General features: G+C 60.5%; 7 protein-coding genes across 7 annotated transcripts; 3 read left to right on the top strand and 4 right to left on the bottom strand.

Annotated features, from left to right (window-relative positions):
- Positions 1-852: 852 nt before the first annotated feature.
- On the top strand, positions 853-1,596 carry BXZ73DRAFT_43722 (uncharacterized protein; the record flags this gene model as incomplete). The annotated part of the gene is made up of 3 exons (XM_048019198.1): positions 853-1,017; positions 1,073-1,414; positions 1,486-1,596. 3 exons carry the CDS (start codon positions 853-855, stop codon positions 1,594-1,596), a joined length of 618 nt encoding a protein of 205 aa, XP_047879861.1.
- Positions 1,597-2,046: 450 nt separating this feature from the next.
- Positions 2,047-3,396, top strand: BXZ73DRAFT_99561 (uncharacterized protein; the record flags this gene model as incomplete). Its single annotated transcript, XM_048028046.1, has 2 exons — positions 2,047-3,264; positions 3,325-3,396. The coding sequence occupies 2 exons, from the start codon at positions 2,047-2,049 to the stop codon at positions 3,394-3,396; spliced, it is 1,290 nt and encodes a 429-aa protein (XP_047879860.1).
- Positions 3,397-4,129: 733 nt separating this feature from the next.
- Positions 4,130-5,210, bottom strand: BXZ73DRAFT_99560 (uncharacterized protein; the record flags this gene model as incomplete). The annotated part of the gene is made up of 3 exons (XM_048028045.1): positions 4,130-4,488; positions 4,543-4,669; positions 4,722-5,210. 3 exons carry the CDS (start codon positions 5,208-5,210, stop codon positions 4,130-4,132), a joined length of 975 nt encoding a protein of 324 aa, XP_047879859.1.
- A 1,101-nt stretch (positions 5,211-6,311) lies between these two features.
- BXZ73DRAFT_43814 (uncharacterized protein) lies at positions 6,312-8,066 on the bottom strand (the record flags this gene model as incomplete). Its single annotated transcript, XM_048019212.1, has 5 exons — positions 6,312-6,668; positions 6,724-7,107; positions 7,157-7,401; positions 7,515-7,978; positions 8,029-8,066. 5 exons carry the CDS (start codon positions 8,064-8,066, stop codon positions 6,312-6,314), a joined length of 1,488 nt encoding a protein of 495 aa, XP_047879858.1.
- Positions 8,067-8,682: 616 nt separating this feature from the next.
- BXZ73DRAFT_43795 (uncharacterized protein) lies at positions 8,683-9,422 on the bottom strand (the record flags this gene model as incomplete). Its single annotated transcript, XM_048019210.1, has 3 exons — positions 8,683-8,793; positions 8,851-9,192; positions 9,255-9,422. 3 exons carry the CDS (start codon positions 9,420-9,422, stop codon positions 8,683-8,685), a joined length of 621 nt encoding a protein of 206 aa, XP_047879857.1.
- Positions 9,423-12,730: 3,308 nt separating this feature from the next.
- On the bottom strand, positions 12,731-14,522 carry BXZ73DRAFT_99557 (uncharacterized protein; the record flags this gene model as incomplete). Its single annotated transcript, XM_048028044.1, has 4 exons — positions 12,731-12,758; positions 12,812-12,827; positions 12,898-13,285; positions 13,350-14,522. 4 exons carry the CDS (start codon positions 14,520-14,522, stop codon positions 12,731-12,733), a joined length of 1,605 nt encoding a protein of 534 aa, XP_047879856.1.
- A 1,793-nt stretch (positions 14,523-16,315) lies between these two features.
- Positions 16,316-18,062, top strand: BXZ73DRAFT_43758 (uncharacterized protein; the record flags this gene model as incomplete). The annotated part of the gene is made up of 4 exons (XM_048019204.1): positions 16,316-16,479; positions 16,530-16,826; positions 16,875-17,249; positions 17,312-18,062. 4 exons carry the CDS (start codon positions 16,316-16,318, stop codon positions 18,060-18,062), a joined length of 1,587 nt encoding a protein of 528 aa, XP_047879855.1.
- Between the last annotated feature and the right edge of the window lie 512 nt (positions 18,063-18,574).

The raw sequence follows: 18,574 nt of genomic DNA, 5'->3' as shown, positions 1-18,574 counted from the left end.
CTAATCACTACTCCTGGGCTATTACGAATGACGTCAACTCAGTCGTCGTGCGGGATTGTCCGACTGGCCGCAGTGCAGAAGATCATGACGGGGCAGAAACAGAAGCATATGGTATCGTAGCGTGTCAGTAAAAAACCCATAAGCTGAAACTCGATCATAGCAGAGCCCGCGGCCTCCTTGCCATATCGCCACCGATGTTCAGACGTTCCAGTTCTATCCTTTGAGACCATTCCGCACCGTCTCCACCGTACCCCGAAGAAATGCCTGCCTTTCGGTGATCCAATCACACCACCGCTCCTGGTCCTCGGAAATTGGCCAAGGCCAAGCCAAGGCCGCCTCGAATGGCTCTCCAACATGTGCGTCGCGCCGCCACCGAGCGAGGGCAGCATTCCTTGAAAATGCGTGCCTGCCTACTCACCGCATCCCGCCCATTAGGGCCTAGTCGGTTGTGCGCGGATTGGGCTCGGACGGTTGGTCCGCCCCAGGTGTCAACGCTATACCCCAACCTTATGCAGCCGTTGGCATAGTGCCAGCGTGAGCCACGCAGGTCTCCTTGGTGATGGAGTCGCGGGCTGTCCGTCGTTGTACATTCACACCAGACACGTGGTGGTGGCTATCTGCAACTTGGCTGCAACCCACTGCCAAGACACAAGCGCTGCCTGGTGCCGTTCACGCGCACACTGCCAGCGCGGACCATACCACGCCAGAGTGGTATATATGTCGCCGTCGACCGCCGCAGATATCCATCACTTTCAACTTCTTCTTCTTTCCTCACCACCTTAACCGGCTGCGCCGCCTTCTTCAAACACTTACTTTTTTCTATCTTACAAACTTTCATACTATTTTTTCACCATGATCGCTCGCACCCTCGTCGCCCTCGCCTTCATGACCGCCGCCCTCGCCGCCCCCACCGTTCTCTCCACCCGCGCAGATGCGCCCACCGACGCAGACCTCCTCGGGTCCTGCCCTGGCGGTCCCGGCTCCCCCAACGTCGAGAACGCCGACACCTGCAAGCTGGTGACCATTCCTCCAGAACCATCCCCCAGCTTCGTTCTAACCCCCCTCCCCCCAGGTGAACATCGTCAACAACGCGAACACGCGCGTGTTCAAGGCGCTCGGCAACCCCCAGCTCAACTGTGGCGGCGGCTCCGACGCTGTCACCGTCACCCTCGGCGGCTCGACCGAGGTCTCGCAGACCGTCACCGCCTCCGTCGACGTCGGGATCGACATCGAGGGCATCTCCGTCGGCGGCGGCGTCTCCACCGAGAGCGGCACGACCCAAACCCAGTCGAAGGACGTCTCGTACTCGATCCCGCCGGGCCGCCAGGCCGTCTACGTCACCGGGATCGACCAGACGTCGCAGACGGGCAACGTCCAGGTCAACTTCGCCGACCGCCAGTTCGACCACTTCGAGGTGAGCTCCCCCCCCCCCCCTCCTCTGTTTTTTCTCTGCTCGTGCCCTGACCCCGCTTCTTCGCCGCACAGTGGACCACGGGCTCGACGATCACGCAGCTGACGCCGACGAACAACGTCGTGTTCGACGTGTACGAGAGCGCGTGCGGGACGGACCCGAACGACTTCTCCAGCCTCCACTGAGGCGCACGACCGCGCCGCTGCGTCGTGCATGATATCCGCAAGGCACTCCTAACTTATTCATACAGTATTGCGCACATGTAGTATCCATCCATCGCCGCTCTCGTACTACCCTACCATAAGTGCCGCCGTGCGCCTCATGATGCTGATGGAACATAAAGGATGGAATGCCAGTTGTGCGAGGATCGCCGTTCTGTGTGCAGTCCGATCCGACTGGGAGGAGTGTGCGAGCGTCGTGCAGACCAACGCACTGCCTGGCTCGAACCTTGTATGACATTGCTTCAATTACGTCTGCGGAGACATCCGAGTCATATATATCCTTGAGATACTGCTCAGCCTCTCCCTTCCATCTTCCCCCGCTACTTCTCCGACCCTGCTCTCCTCGCCCGGGGAGCCCCAGGTACGAAATTCATCGCGCGCCGGACTTGTGTTCATCGCTCCTTAGGCCTTAGGATGCCCGCGCAGTGCGCCATGTGCGAGGCGATGCTCCCTGGGAACTCGAAGCGCTGTTCAGGCTGTCAAGAGGTGTCGTACTGCAACGAGCGTTGCCAGAACGAACACTGGGTCCTCCACATCTTCGACTGCCAGACGAACAAACCCATCGGCACCGTCTACTACCTCGCCCGCGCGTGCCGCCTCCAACACCCTCCCGTTCACGCTCCTACTAGGCTGGAATATGGATTCGAGAAGATCGTTTGGCTCGTCGGTCCCGACAAAGAGCACGACCTCCTTCGCATGTACGAGCGGCTGCTGCGCCAAGTATCTCCCAAAGACTTGCGCCAGTGGCAGCGACAAGGCCACCTCGTCCGCGGCATCCAGTCCGCATTCGACGCCCTCCCACCGCACGAACGCGGCCCGACATTCTCCTGGTTCCTCGAACACCAGCACATCCTCGACAAGCCCGCCGACTTCGACTTCGACCGCATGTCGGCGCTCGCGGAAAAGGACGCCGCCGCGCTCGTCCGCGCGGGGTGGCTCCGCATGGGCGGCGCCCCCTCCGCCACCCCGCTCGACATCGCCGCCGCCCTCGGCCGCATGCCCGGCCCCGAGCGGTTCCGCGCCGGGTTCTACTGCACCGCGCTCGCCGGCTGGCTGCCCCTCCCCAGCCAGCAGGCGTGGGTCCGCTTCGGGTTCGTCGCGCAGCCCTCGCAGGCCGCGCAGGCCGCGCTCGCGCGGGCGTACGCCGCGCTCGCCGCCGCGTGCCCGTTCCTCGAGTTCTCCGCCGCGCACGCGTCCGGCGCCGTCCCCGCCCTCTTCGCCCGCCACGCCGTCGCCGTCCCGCACCCGCGGCTCTTCGCGGACGTCATGTCCACCCCGCCCGCGCATCCGGCCCCCAAGTCCGTCTGGTTCCTCAAGCAGCACGTCGACATCGTCGCCTCGACGCCTCCCGACGACCTCGCCAGGAACGGGTCGAGCCGAGGGTACCACGTGGAGGCGTTCCGGATCGACTACGGATACGTCCGCTGCCGCAGCGCGGGGGACGGGGAGCCCCTCGACGCGCTCTACGCCCGCCTGTTCGCGAAGATGGAGCAAGGGGTGGACCCGCTGGAGCTCCACGAGGCGTGCGCGGCTGGCCGGCTGGCCGAGTATGCTGGGCGGTTCGTCAAGCTGGACGCACACGCGGAAGAGTACGCGCGGCTGTTGAGCACGGGGCGCGGGGTCATGGCTGAGGTGCGTCGAGTGGTGACTTGGATTAAACGGATTCTGACCGGGGATGTTCTTCATATTCAGAGCGGTGCTGTGTACGACGTGGAGAGCGTGTTTGGTGTGCGAAGTCACTCCCGGTTGTTTGCTGCTGCATAGGCCTGTTTGTTGTTTGCTTGCTTGTTCGGAGGGCCGAGCTCTGTGGTAGGCGCTGCGTGCAGTAATGTAACTATTGAGAAGGTGAGGGTAATGACGCGTACGGTACTGACTATGTATGGCCGGAGCGACGTTCGCCCCGTGCGCGCAGCTTGCAGTGTGAGAGTGCCGTCGACTCTGGTCGCCGGACGACTCGCCCGCCACCATTGCCGGGTGGTCGAGCGAGCCCGGACGGACGCCGTCTCGGGGTTTCCTTCTTCGTGTGGGTCGGGTGGGAAGCGGGAGGGGAAGAGTACGATGTGCGACGGGGGAGGGTAGCTGTTGAGGAGTGCGGGGCGTACGTCGAGAGCGGTTGCTTGGCGTGAACGGACTCTGACCAGGGACGTTCTTGACATTCAGAGCGGTGCTGTGTACGATGTGGAGAGCGCGTTTGATATGCGAAGCCAATCGCAGTTGTTTGCTGCTGCATAGTTCTGTTTAGTACAACCATACCAATCGCTCGCGCAGACTGCAGAAGTACTTCGTACACCTTGTACTCCGCTGTTGGACATGCCGCTGATGAGGCAGCCGCGGTATTGTAGAGGATCGATCTCTGCAAGAACGGGGGACTCATCTGCATTAGGCGAAGACGCGACACAACATAGTATTACACAGAACCACAACGGAGGCCTTCAGATCGCCGACCCCAAGCCACAGCCAGCGGCTTCTCGCAAACCGCGCAATGCGCATACACTCACTAGTGCTGCTGCTGGACCTCGCGCGCCTCGTCCTCGATCATCTTCTGCCTGCTCGCGAGGGCGCGCTGGCGAGCGTCGATGACGTCCATCACCATCTGCCGGGTGCTGGAGGTGCAGTACGCGTCGGCGTAATGGCCAAGCGCGACCTCGTCCAGCGCCGGATCGCCCGTCGCGACGAACCCCGGGACCTTGGGCAGCGGCGGGACCTCGGCGACCCCCGCAGGGAGCTGAGAGCGGTCGACGGGCCTGCGGTTCCGGAGCGGGTCGCACCTGCCGTAGGTCAAGAAGTCCTGGTCGCCGGCTTCCATCGCGCGGTCGAGCTCATCCGAGCCGTCGCCGATGAGCATCGTGGCGTCCCCTAGCAGGCGGCGTGAGGGGCCATCGGGGCAAGGCGGAAACAAGTCGGACGTACCGAGCGCGCCGTGGTCGAACCACCAGCCGTTGTCGTGCGTCTTGCGGAAGCGCTGGACGGCGAAGTGGTCCCCCTTCTGGAGGAACTCGCACTCCGCCGCGTGCTCCTCCCAGTCCACGCGCTGGCACTGACCCTCCGTCAACCTGCTGATGCGCACAGAACACGCAGGAGAGACGCACCTCGGAGCCACAGTAGTACCGCTTGTGGCACGCGGTGCACGAGAACCAGCGGTGCCGCCCCTCGAGCTCCCACTTGCCGCACCGCGCGCATGCGTGCGCGATCTCCTCCGGCCGGAGCCCGACCTCGACCCCGACGTGGTCCTCCGGCCGGAGCCGGGTGGTCTTGAGCGCGTTGAGGACGAGGAAGGGGAGGCCGCCGTCGGAGCGGAGCGCGAGGAGCGCGTCGAGCACCGCCGCGCCCGTCGCGCCGCCGATGACGAACGCGGGGAAGCCGCGGTCCGTCGTCGCCCCGACCGCGTTGTGGTCCGAGGGGGGCGTGTAGTTAATGATCCGTGCGGCGCGGCGGAGGCGCATGCCGTCCGGCTTGGGGAAGACGAGGAACCAGGAGTCGTGGTTGCGGCCGATGGCGACCGGGCGCCCACCGTGGACGCGGAAGGAGCTGAAGGTGCGGAAGGAAGGGATGAGAGAGGAGGCGTCGCTGGGTGGCATGCTTGTGTGAATGGAGATGGCTTAGGCGATTCGGAGGGTGCGAGAGGGTGATGGAGGAGCCCATTGGTGCAGGCGGGGATATATGCGGGAAGGAGGTCGGGACAAAGCGAAGGCTGAGAAGCGTAGGCGTAGTGGACAATGTTGGTTCTCCACAAAGACTATCTCACCGACCACTCCTACTCAAAAACGTCGCCATGACGGTGCAAACGAACCGCGAGGAACCCTTTGCGCCTGCCGGGGACCACAACGAGAACACCAAAAAGTCGCTTGAGAAGCTCAAGCCTTTTGCAGTCGTGAAAATTGTGGCCCGTTGGCGCGAAGGGGAGAGTTTCACAACACATTTAAAGTTGCGTGAAAAGAAGACAACAGAGCGCGAGGAGCAACAGCAGGGAAGAGCAGGAGGAGAAGGAGGAGGGGGAGGAGGAGGAGGAGAAGGAGGATCCCTCAAGAATATTGATATTGAGGACATGTGTTCCTTGAGGCTCAGACGCCCGCGTGTGAATTCCACCCATACTTACATAACGAGGCGGCGCGCGGTTCGATTCCGGCCCTGCTCAAAGCATAAATGCTCTCGGCGGCCGATTTCTAAGGAATCCAGCAAAAAATCGTACTTCGTACACACCAGAAAATATCCGTAGCGCTTTAGAAAGCCATCGCCATTCTCAAATGCTGCCAACATGCGGAATTTGCTTGTAGGGGTCTGGCCGTCCCTTCGAGCTCCATTGGCTGAGGACCTTTTCTAGCTCGCACGATGGCTGGCAGGAGGTGTGGCTAATATCGTTGTTAGACTCCCAAGCAACGAAGGAATGATACTCGGTCTAGATGGTCATTCGTCCGGGGAGAGAAGGCTCCGCAGAGCGAGAGGTTCAAGACTTTGTCGTGGCGTGAGTTGAAGTATGGCATCGACCACACACTTGGTCGATAAGATTGGCGTCGAATTCATTGATCGTACGCATTGTCTAATGTCAGCATCGTACTGATGCGCCCGTCAGCGAAGTGGCCATGCGCCATAGAGCCATAGATGACAGTCACGGAGTCAGGGTATACAGATGAGAGCATTGACCTCGCGCCCCTACGACGCCAGCATCTAGGAATATCATGTCACGTCAGCGCCCCCTTCGCCCTGTCCTCCTCAGCCGCCGCGAACGCCTGATACAGCCTCTCGAAGCGCTCCAAGAGCACCTCCCCCGCATTCGGGTGCGCCTCCCACACAGGCACGGGCACGAAGCCTGGGGCCTCCTTCCCCCAGCGGTCGTTCTCCGAGCCGAAGCGCAGCAGCGCGGTGCGCGGGCTCGGCAGGTCGCAGTACGAGTGCCAGGACGGGTACTCTTCCGGCCGCGCGTCGGGGACGTCCGCGGCGGTGGGCACGGCGCGGAGGGGCACGAGCGCGAGGTGCACGGCGGAGACGGCGGCGGCGTAGACGGTCATGAGGACGTGGCGGGAGCCGATGAACCGGACCTGCGTTCGTCAGCCGGCAGAAGGGAAGGCGAGGGGAAGGGGACGGGAGACGTACCACCCAGAACGCGGCGAGCATGAGCCACTGGTAGCCGGGGATCGGGATCTTGAGCAGCGCGCTCATGCTCGTCGCGACGACACCCGGGCTGATGGTGACGTGGTGGATCTCCCCCGAGGGCGCGACGAGCTCCGGGAAGGACACTCCTGCGCGGCGCTCGTCGCCGCCCGCGGCCTGCAGGCGGATGGCGCGCTGCTCGAGTGCGTGGCAGAGAAAGTCGACCTGCCACTTGCTCGCTTGGTACGAGTGCACCGTCTTGGTGAGCTGCCAGTCGTCCGCGGGGTCGAAGCTCGGCTCCGCGTCGAGCGACGACATCCACAGCACACGCGCGGAGGGGCCCTTGGCGCGGGCGTATTTGATGAGCATGTCTTGCGTGGAGCGGTACTAGAGACGGATGAGAGATGGCGAAATGGCGATGATCGCGAGGACGTACGACGACGTAGTGCCCGAAAACGTTGCATTGCCACGCGTATCCCAGGTGGTCTTTGCTCGTTATGCCGTTGACTTGGATGTTGCGAGTCGGATGCTGGATGGCGAATATTGGTTGCGTGAAGAGGTCGTAAACAAAGCCGGGGATATCCAAGTGACTGTAGGTGGCAGTCCCGGCGTTGAAAATTAGATGCGAAATGTAAGGATACCTGGAACGAAGCCTGTTCAGCTTCGTCGACTTTGCAGAACCTGAGAAGAAGAAAAGAGGCCGCTTGATCATTCCACCGTGTGGCCCTACCCATGAGGCCAGCGCGAACAGGTTCGGCGCCATCTCTCCCTGCCCCTTCGCAAGTATGGGCGACCAGCATCTGACACTTGCCCCGGCTCGGCCCCGCGGGTGCTTAAAGTGGCATGGTGCAAGGATAACGCCGAGATGCAAAGAACCACGTACTTTTTCGATACCGTTTTCCCAAAGTCCAACGCACTCTTCACCGACGCGAGGTCCAACGTCTCCAGCTCCACTCTAACGCCTCTCCTGAACACGGTCGCGTACGAGTGTTCCACAGTTCCCGAAGGGAGCCCCGCGATGTGCTTGTCGAGGAGGGCCAAAAGCTTAACGCGCGCGCCTTGTGCACGTTTTGGGTCGCGGCACGCCATGACGAGCGTCACGCCGTCCTCCGGCGAGAAGTCGTATTCATCTTTGACGACGTGGGGAAGCGAGGCGTACGTGCCATTTTGGGGAACATCGAACGACGGCCGGGCGTCGGTCGGGCAGGGAGAGGAGAGCTGGACGAGGAGACGGTGACAGATCCCGAAACCGACACCTCTGCGGGTATTCGTTAGAACGGGACCGCTATCGCTCAGCAGCCGACTCACCCGTTCGCGCCGGTTACAACAATGACGAGACCGGTCATCCCGCGGCCGAGACGAGTGGTATGTGTGGAGCGCGGGAGAGAGAGAGGCGGGAGAGGCTTGACATTGTGGCGCCACGCCGGCAGAAGTCAACCCAGGAAGCGCCCATTCGGCCACGCAGCACAAGGGCGGCAACTCGCGCTTATCTTATCTCTCCTTACCTCAAACCCATTTCAAGCCCTGCCTTCCTTCCGTCTTTGCAACAACCTCCGAGGCATTTTCCAACATCGCGGTGAGCGCGAGATCCTAAGACGACGCTCGATGGTGTACATTTCTTGCGACTCGGTGCTGAAACGTCGACTGACATCGAATCGCCGACGTGTATACTGATCGCTAATCTGGCATACAGAAGCTTAATCAGCGTGTGGTCTTGTAGACGTCACACGAACAGTATGGTTAAATATGCATTGTTGGGGATCTATACAGAATGGCCTCCACAAACCATACAATCCAGGTATTACTCGAAAAGACAATAAGTAGTGCGCGCGCGGTACCGTATGAATAACTTAGGTGTGCCTTGCGGCGGAGCGGCGCCGGACGCTGTCGTAATCCGGCCAAGGACCAGTGCAGCGAGCGGAACGATCGCTCGCGCACAGGGAGGAGGAGGCGGGGTGCGGCTCAGTGGAGGCTGGAGAAGTCGTTCGGGTCCGTCCCGCACGCGCTCTCGTACACGTCGAACACGACGTCGTCCGTCGGCGTCAGCTGCGTGATAGTCGTCCCGGTGAACCACTGCGGCTCGCGGATTCAGCACACGCATGAACACCGAGAGCGAGACGGGACACTCACGATGAAGTGGTCGAACTGGCGGTCGCCGTAGTTGACCTTGACGTTCCCCGTCTGGGACCTGTGATCGATCCCGGTGACGAAGACGGCCTGGCGGCCGGGCGGGATCGAGTACTCGACGGTCTTGGACTGCGTCTCGGTCGAGGTGTCGGTGGTGGAGATGCCGCCGCCGACGGAGATGCCCTCGACGTTGATGCCGAGGTTGGCGGAGACGGTGACGGTCTGCGAGACCTCGGTCGAGCCGCCGAGGGTGACTTTGACCTCGTCGGTGCCGCCGCCGCAGTTGAGCTGGGGGTCGCCGAGCGCCTTGTAGACGCGTGTGTCGGGGTTGTTGACGATGTTGATCTGGGAGAGAGGTCAGAGTCACGACTCAAGCCGGAAGGGGTGCGGCCTAGAGGGGTGCTCACCAGGGTACAGCGGTCGGCGCGCTCGACGTTGGAGGAGCCGGGGCCGCCGGGGCAGGACGCGAGGAGGTCCGCGTCGTTGGGCGAATTCTCACGACCTGAGAGATCGGTGGTGGGGACGGCGAAGGCGGCGGTCATGAAGGAGAGGGTGATGAGGGCACGAGAGAACATGGTTATGAATCGAATGAGTGTGAGGGTTTGGGAAATTATTAGTGTCAAGAGGACGTAGAGACTGAGAGCAGTGAGCATCGTCGGTGGTCGACCGCGGCATATATACCACTTAGCCTCGGTTGGCGACCCCGCGTTAGCAACGTGCGCGTGAGGAGCTGGTGTCCTGGAAATGTGCGTTGTGGAGTCTGTAGCTGTGCTGACACATTGTACCCCAGATTCGGTCTGTACATCAGCCAGCACCATGCGTCCGCCGTGAACGTACGACGAACAGTGGGCGCCGACATCACCAAGGAGACTAGACCCGAGACACTTCCGTGGCCCGGAAGATGGGAGGACAGAACAGGGGTTGAGCCTCGTCTGCTGCTGCGCTGTGGCCAAGAAAAGACAGCCGAGAAAAGACAGCGGAGCGAGTCGCCGGATGGGCGAACACGATATATGCGGCGAAACTTGTGCGGCAGTCTTATGTATTAGATGGCGGGTCGCGCGAATGGGAGGGGTGGCCCATTGTGGAAACGGTCGTCGGTCGGAGAGGCGTAGGGCGTACCGAGCGCCCGGGACTGGACGTTGGTGGGACCGCTGTGTCACGCTGGTCCGGACCCGCAAAGTAATGGGTAGGGTTAGGGCGTGGTGTTGACACTTGTGGCGTTCAGGGCAGCCGTTCGGAGACGGTGGGCAGGACAGTCGTTCAACCGTTGTGAGGTGAGTCTACGATTGATGTTCTAAGTGGAGGGGCGATCTGGGTAGTCATGGTTTCAGTGAACAACGCAAGGTGTCGCTCAGCATGATGAATAAACCTTTGGAGGCCGCAGACGTTGCTGTACGATCAAGGTTTAGCGCTTCGGACATAGTCGACACCTCTTCGTTAGATTGCTGCGGGTTCAGAAGCCCGATGTCTTTGAGTTCACTATGAAGGTGTACCGTCCGGTGACGTCATTTGCAATGGACCAAGAGAGACGATCGCTATTGCGTCTGAACTCCGGTATATGCGGGCCATTGACTGGTGTAGACACATATAGTAGAGCAAACCCCTGGCCGCGCACCGGAGTTGTGGGTGCGGTTGAGGGCGAAGGTTAGGAAGATCGGCCAGTGGTGTGTGGGACTTACATAATCGCGAGCGACGGCGGGTTCGATCCCCCGATGGGGCAACTTGAGAGTGACGGTGTCGCCTCAGCAGAACTACGCTCCACGAAATGGATGTCATAGAGCGTTGCAACGGACGAAACCACATGCGTACAACTCGGGCCGTATCAAGTTGCTTCGTAGACGCACTTCGGACTGAAGAAGCCTAGAGTTGGGTAAACGGCGTCAGCATGCGCGCACTCGTGCTACATCCGCTGAAACAACTCACCGTCAAGACCATGCTCGCGATCAAACTCGCGATTTTCGATGATGTCGCGCGCGCGCTCCGCGTCCTCCTTCCAGATCCGGAAGATCTGTCGGTCATCGCCCGCGCCCTCCATCCACCACCACTCCCTTCGCCACGCCCGCCCTTCGGCGACCTCTTCGTCTTCTTCGCCCTCCCGAGCACGATCGGCCTCGGGGGACCGCCAGGCCCCGAGACCGAGCAGACGCAGGGTAGGCGTCGCATTGAAGAACGGCCACGGGTCCAGCGAGCAGACCTCGTCTCCCGGCAGCACCCCAGGCAGATCCATCGCCTCAACATCGCCCGGATCGGCGACCAACTCCACGTGGAGGAAGACGAGCGGAAGGCCGACGAACATTGCGTCGAGGTTCTGCTGCGAGCCCCGGGAAACCACGTCAGCCGCCGTCGGGCACGGTACAGTCGAGCCGCACTCACCGGCACTTCGTCGTCGTCGTCCACCATGATGTTCACCTGTACCGATCGCAGCGACGGGATCGATTCGGCGACTTCGGCCCAATGGACGACGCCGGGCGTCATGGAATCGAACCAGGCTTCGAAGACGAGCCCGCTGGGCTGGACCGTACGAACAAAGTCGATGGTCCGCTTGTCTGCAGACGACAGGGCGAAGGAGGGGACAGTGATACTGACGGGATGGCCCGTGAGGACGAGGCGGTCGACTCCTCCCAGCTTGTCTCCGAGAGTTGTCAGCTGCTCTTGGAGCGACGGGCCACACTCGAAGTATCGGAGGTGGGGCCAGCGGATGTCGGTCGGAAGCCGTGTTTGATGTAGTTGGCGATCGAACGAGATCGGGGGTTCGTAGGAAAGAGAGGATAGATTGGGACATAAGGAGACCAGATCCACCGCTGTCTTGCAGGAAGGCTCGCTGATTGTCAGACGGCGCAAGCTTTGGATCTGGAGCTGCGAGATCTGGCGTGAGGTGGAACGTTGAAGAAGAGGGAGGGGTTGGGGGCCGAGGGAAAGCGTCAGAGTGCGCAGCCGTCGAAAGCGTGGTAGGACGTCCATGAGTGCGAGACTGGAGTGATTTTGCGCAACAGCAATGGATGATCCGGGGCGGCTATCTTCGGCGAAAGAAAGAGACTCTAACGTACTCGCGTTGGGAAGAGTGTGTAACATCTCCATGACCGCCGGCCCCACATTGGATAGTTGCAGCTTGCGAAGGGACGACAGCTTCCCAATAGCCTCTCCAAGTTGAGGATAGTTGACGACCCATCTTTCTGCGTCTGGCTGTATGCGTAGGGATTTCAGACGAGTGGCTTGACGCAAGACCAACAAAAATGCATGGGATGCAGCGACTGGGAGAGGTTCAAACGAAGGGAATAGGTGAAGGTCCAGATGACGCAAGAGCAACGCCAGAGTATCAGAGGAAAGTGGGATGGTGGCGAGAAGCTGGTTGCACCAGGCAATGAGATCGGCCCCATCTTCAGTTTCGACGACCTTGCTGAGATTGGCATAGACCCGGGGAATGGCGAAGTGGTACAGTTGTTTTGCACAGAGAGCCAGATGAAGAGCGTCGCGCCCTTCGACATAGGAAAGGAGATAAAAGATGGCGTTGGCGTCGAGATTGAGTAGAGTCCGCATAGTGCTATCGATCGCGATGGGGAGACGAGAAAGGTGCCAAGCGATCGTCGACGCAGCCAAGCGCGAGTCGATGGGCCCATCTGTCACGTGCCTCGGAAGCAGTCCTGATTATTTTTCATCACACCTCCCCTAGGCAGCCCTTCTATCAAAGACCATCAGCGAAGGACACAGGAAAGCGCGACGGATAGCGCCTCAGGTTCACAGACGATACGTGGATATGCGCCGTAGCTAACATTGCATTGACGGACAGAATTCACTATACTTAGTGTTGATACAGTGGGTAGACTTCTTTTTCCGCGTCATCTACCAACTCCAAGGCGTCTTGAAGCCTACCCGCCCACATTTCTCACTCGTACACTGCCTGGATCTGTAGCCTACGATTCCGCAGAAGCATTCTTTGACGAAGAAACCTGGCTCATACGCGCACTTCTCGGTGAAGAACCCTAGTGCGCGGAAACGTTCGGGTCTCGTCAGCCCGCGTACATCCACAATGCAACCACCGAAATCACGCACCATCAAGACCATGCTCGCGGTCGAACCCTTGGCTCTCGATGATCGCGCGTGCGCGCTCCGCATCCTCCTTCCAGATTTCGACCATCTTGCGATCTTCGCCCGTGCCCTCCATCCACCACCACCGCTGCCGCCGCATCTGCACCTCCGCTGCCTCCCGTTCTTCCCCCGGCGGCGCAGTGTTCTCGACAGGTTCCTTTGCGGGAAACTGAGCCTCGAGCCCGAGCACGCGGAGGGTCGGGATGGCGTCGAAGAACGGCGGGGCGTCGCAGGAGTACACCGCACGGGGCATCGCCGCGGGTATGCCATCCAGGTGTGCCGTCGGGTGGGATGCGAGGGTGATGTGGAGGTAGACGAGTGGGAGGTCCTTGAGAACCATCTCGATCTGCGTCTGAGGCCCAATCCCGTCAGTGGATGTCGAACGCAGAGCTGTGACGCTGCGCCGCGCTACTCACCGGGGTCTGGCTGTTGTCCAAGATATGCAGCTGCAGCGATCTCAGCGAGGGAACCGTCCTCGCAACCTCCGCCCACGGTATCGATTTGGGAACGACGTCCCTAAGTGGCCAGAGACATATGCAGCCTTGGAGCACAAGAGCGCTGGGGTGGAAGGCGCGCATGAGCTTGACGATGCGCTCCCATTGATCTTGCGTCGCCAGCGGGGAGGGATCAGTGAATTCTTTGAGAATGAGGTCGATGGTGAGGCGATCGATCGGGCTGAACTTGGCCGACGGTGGTGTGAGATGGAAGCTGAATCCAGAATAGCAGTAGAGATTGCGGAGATGCGGCCAAGAGAGGTCGGCGACGAGGTCTTGATACTTGCGCTTGCCCCTGGGGACTGAGGATGTGTACGACACAGAAGATAGGTTTGGGAACAGAGGGATAAGATCTAGTGCGATCGGGACGAATTCGCCTAGTTCCAGATGATGCACGCCGTGGAACTTGATGTTTGCAATGGAGTGTCGTGTTGTAAACGGTTCGAGGAGAGGCAGAGAATCGGGGCTGGCTCCAAGCTTGAGAGTGTGCAAGTGTGGGAAGCGCGACAGAACGGTAACCAGGGCGAGGGGGGGATCGTTGCATGCGGTAGACACCTCCGCGGGTGTGATTTTCGCGAGGGAGAGGGAGAGGGACTCCAACGTACCCGCGATTGGGAGGGAGTGCAACATTTCCATTGTGGCCGGGCCGACGTTTGTCAACGACAGCTCACGTAGGGATGCCAATTTTCCCATTGCGTCTCCCAGTTGAGGAAGTCGGAGGATGCCGTTTTCGATGTCAAAGTGGGCGATAAGGGTTCGCAGACGGGTGGCGTGGGCGAGGACTTCCAGCAGCGTTTCAAACGTCTGGGACGGTGAGTCTGAGTCTGAGTCCAAATCCAAGTGCAGTAGAAACTCGATGGGGGGTCTGGATGAGATGGGGTTTGTGGTTAGGAGGTGGTCGCGCCAAGCAGTGAAGTCATGGCTGGTGTCGTCAGGATTGTCATCGACGGTCAGGTCGAGGTCGGCGTGAACCTGGGGAATGGCGAAATGGTAGGCACGTCTCGCTGTGAGAGACAACCGCTGTGCATCTTGACCGTGAAGATAGGAAAACAAATGGAAGAGGATGTCGTCGTCGAGGTCCAGCAAAGAGATCATGGCGCGAAAGAAGAGTGTCCAGACAAATTCAGGCCCGATCGAACGATTGAGCAGAGCTGGGGATAATAGATCATCTAATCTAAGCGCCGCGTCCATGACCATCTGTTGGCACTCACGATCGGTTACTCCTCCTTCTCAAGCATGGTCCCACCTCGTGCCGAGAAGACACTACCCCTGCTTTAGCTTGACTCACAGAAACTACCTCTCCACGGCTCCCTCACAAACGACACTATGAACTGGACATTAGGCTAGTACTACTCGAGCAGATGCGTAGCATGGCCACGTTTGAGCTCCATTTGAGTGCAAGGGGGGGACTCACTGCATGGGCGGGCTGATCGAGGAGAGACCTTGAGAGCGCTCTCGATGTGAGGGTCGCTCCAATCTGCGACAGTTCATTATCATTTAAGGTAAGTGTACGTCAAATGATTTGTGCATTTCTGACGGCATGCCCGTTTCAGCGACATTCCAAAAACACCCTCCAATTACGACTATGACTTTCCTTTCTGCTCTGGTCGAGTTTTTCTGAGCCGGCGGCCTTGCTCCTCCGTCGGATCATGCTTAACGCGGCCGGGAATCCTTCCTGCAGATCACTCCTGGTTGGTCATCATCGGCCGTCTGACTCCCTTTCAACCCATGCCCCAAGCTCCCTGTCTTACACTATGAAACATCCAGCGGCACACACGTACACATTCCCATATAAAGCCCCTGGCCTTCATTACGCCAAAGGCAACGGCGCAAAGGCGATTGCGACCCACAAAGCGTCGCATGCCGGCAAATCAGTCGTGGATCGCCTCTTGCTGATGCTTTTTTTCCCTTTACGATCTGCTTGTTATCGAGCCTGAGAACACGCAGTATGGGGATCGCGGTAAGGAACGTACGAGGCTCGATCGAGCGCACCGCACTGACGATATTCTCGTCGATGTGCACGCGGACGTGGCGATAGACAAGCGGAAGGTCCTTCAAATGTCTTTGAGTGCCGTCTCCAGCCCGTGAACCGGATCCAGTTTGTTCGAAGATTGCGGCGCAGGATTTGAAATAGCAGAGAAGGCGCCACAGGAGGTCCCCACAATGTTTCGGGAGGAAAATGACATGTACTTATGAGACGCGAGACGAGTTGGGGCACAGAGGGATGAGGTCGATCACGGTACAAGAGGAGAGGTTGAGGATGAAAAGGCGACGTACACTGGGAAGCACGCGCTTGAGCAAAGATCTCAGCATATGCGGAGCACCTGGACCGAAGTCGCCTAATTCCAGTAGCGATGATTCATGGCTCGTACCGGAAAGCGACGGAGCGGAGGCGTGTGGCTTGGGCAAAAACGTCGATTAGTCCAGCGCCGACAATCTCTTGACGTCCCCAACAATGTTGCGAGAGCGCCAAAGAGCACAAGAAGGAGGTCGGTGTCTTGCATGTCATGACACGGGATTCAGGGAGAGAAGGGCGCACCACGATGGTGAAAAACCCGCCCTGTCGTAAGTAGTCTTTTGATAGTCTTGCCGAGGTTCGCAAAGACTTGTAGAAAGGCGAACTGGTGAGCACGCTTCGCGCGGGGACACAGGTGCAGGGGAGGGCGCCTTGGTCGTCGACGTAAGAGAGGGTTTGAAGGAGAACGTCGTGATGGAGATCAAGCAGAGATCGCATGGTGTGGAGGTGCCACGCGATCGCGAGGGCGGCGACCAGCCGACGCGCTAGTAAGCGCGCGACGGGTGGACACTGGGGGTGTGTTTTGATGACTTTCTCCAGTCGATTTGTGCTTGCCTCCGCCAGCGATAGTCCCTAGGAACCCGGTAAGGTCATGGTATTCTATATAGGACGCCCACGCGCGCACCGCGCCTCCGAGGTCAAGCATATCTCCACATACCGCGACATGCACGACGCCAGCGACGGCGACCTCTTCGAAATTGGCGGCTACGTATTTGAGTGGGACGACGACTGCGTCCCGCCTGAGCTCTGCGAGAGGTGAGTCTCGCAATGGTGGTCTGGCAGGGTGGGGCTCACGTAATGTGTAGGTGGCGATTCGAAGGCGACCCTGCGTGCGATTCTGCGGTGCGTCAGGTATTCGCACACCCAGGCGATACTGTAGGCAAGGATCTGTTGCGGGCCGTGCAGAACTACGCGGAGGCGAACCCGGGCGATCCTCGGTCGTCGCCGGTGCATGCATTCCTGTGTGAAATCTCGCAGGCTCCTCCGACCGGCCTGCTGGCATCTGAGGAGGAGGTTGTGAGTGCGCAGGAGCTCTTCTTGGACGACACTACGCAGATAATGCAAGCGTTCTTGCACTACAGCCTCGCAGGCGGCTTCGCCAGGTGACGGAGTTCACGTACCACTCCTTCCACTTCGCTGACGTCGTCCAGTCCCCGGATTGTCAGAACGCTAGAGGCTGTGTCTTACGTCTTACCTCATCAAAGAAAGAGTGGGACGCAACCTCCGACGACGCTTGAAGAGTTTGCCGCACAGGTACCGAAGGCATCCTCGGACCGAACGTTCAACCGGCTGGTAGAAACGCTGCAGTTCGTGCTGGACGTCATGGCATGCACCGCGGACCCTGATCCTCTTTCGCCCAAGACGGCCTACCTCCTGCCCGGCGGGCAAGGGTGGGCATCGACAGTCCGCGTGCGGATCCTTCACTCCATTGCGCGCTGGCGTGTGCAAATGCGCTGGGAGCGCGAGGGGCGCACAGTCGCTATGCAAGACTCAATCCCGATCAGCCAGCAGGAGATGGCAGCGACGTGCGTACCCGGCCCTCGTGTAACTTCGCGCTCGCCAGCCGGCCTAACGCTCCGTTCTGCAGACTGTCAAGCTTCGCCACGGTCCCGATGTGGTGTCTTCGACGCCTCCACGTCCCGCCGACCCCCGCGCGCGAGCGCGCCTTCCTCGCGCTCTGGCGGCACGTCGGCTTCTACATGGGCGTCGCCCCCTCGATCCTCCTCCGCCACTTCGCGACCGTGCCCGCCGCGGAGAAGTTCACCGTCACCGCCGTGCTCAACCTCTTCTTCGAAGAGCTCCCTGGCGCAGCGCCGGCGCCCGACTCGGGGGCGCGCGGACCGACGCTCCCGATCCTCGTCGCGGTCTCGAACCGGCCGCCGCTGCCGACGACGCTCGCGTTCAACGTCGCGCTCACCGCGCACCTCCTCGGCGAAGCGCTCGCGGCGCACCTCTGTCTTCCCCCTGCGACGCTGAGGACGCGCGTGTGGATGCACGCCGCGCTTGCGCTTCAGCGCGCCCCGCACGCGTTCGCGGCGGTGTGGCCGCGCAGGGGGTGGGTCGAGAAGCGGCGGGCGGCGATGCGCGAGGGGATGGCGCGGGTCGTGCGGCACAGCTTGGGCCTACGTCGAACCGCGTTCCGGCCGCGGACCGAGGGCGAAGGGGAGCTCGCGCCGGGGGTGGAGGAGCTGGAGAGCGTGGAGACGGAGCCGGAGCGGGCGCGGACGCTTTTGAGGATGGGGGCGGAGGTGCTGGCGGAGATGGTTGCTGTCTGTGCGGTCGCGGGCCTGGTGGGACTGAGGGTGGTGTGCTTCTGCTGGTGTCTTTGGCGAGGTTGACGAGATGAAGAGTCGACCTTGGATTTGGTATATGAGGGACTCGTCTCGCCGCACTTTGGCATGGCGGTGGGAGGAGAGAAGAGAGAGAGATTTATGAGCCAGCTCCAGTCTTAGACAGTTACATAAGCGACATAGAAGCAGCGGGCGGCGGACCTCGAACTAAGTATACGTCCGCGCGTCCGTCTCGCCCACCGCTCAAGCGCTCAAGCGCTCATGTCCTGGACCGCACCCTTGAATTCCGAACAATCACGCGTCGCCCCTCTACACTGGCTTATACTTCTTCTCGTCTCGTCTCCCTTCAGCTCCTCTTCCGACGCTGCGGACGACAATGTCCGGCCAATTGAGCGCGGCCGCGCGCGCACAGAGGAGTCCCACAACAGAGCGACGAAGTGAACCAGGTACCTCCTTTTCAACGCGTTCTCAGGGGCTGGCACATGGAAGGGTATTTGGCCTGTTCTTGAAGACGCCCGCGCTGAAGGAGGACTGGGTCGAGAAGCTCGAGGCGCGCACGA

This window comes from Epithele typhae (genome assembly GCF_022376455.1).
Source record: "Epithele typhae strain CBS 203.58 chromosome Unknown BXZ73scaffold_12, whole genome shotgun sequence".
In the NCBI taxonomy this organism is placed as follows: domain Eukaryota; kingdom Fungi; phylum Basidiomycota; class Agaricomycetes; order Polyporales; family Epitheliaceae; genus Epithele; species Epithele typhae.
Note: the sequence above shows the minus strand (reverse complement) of the source record. Positions and strands in the feature narration are given on the sequence as shown.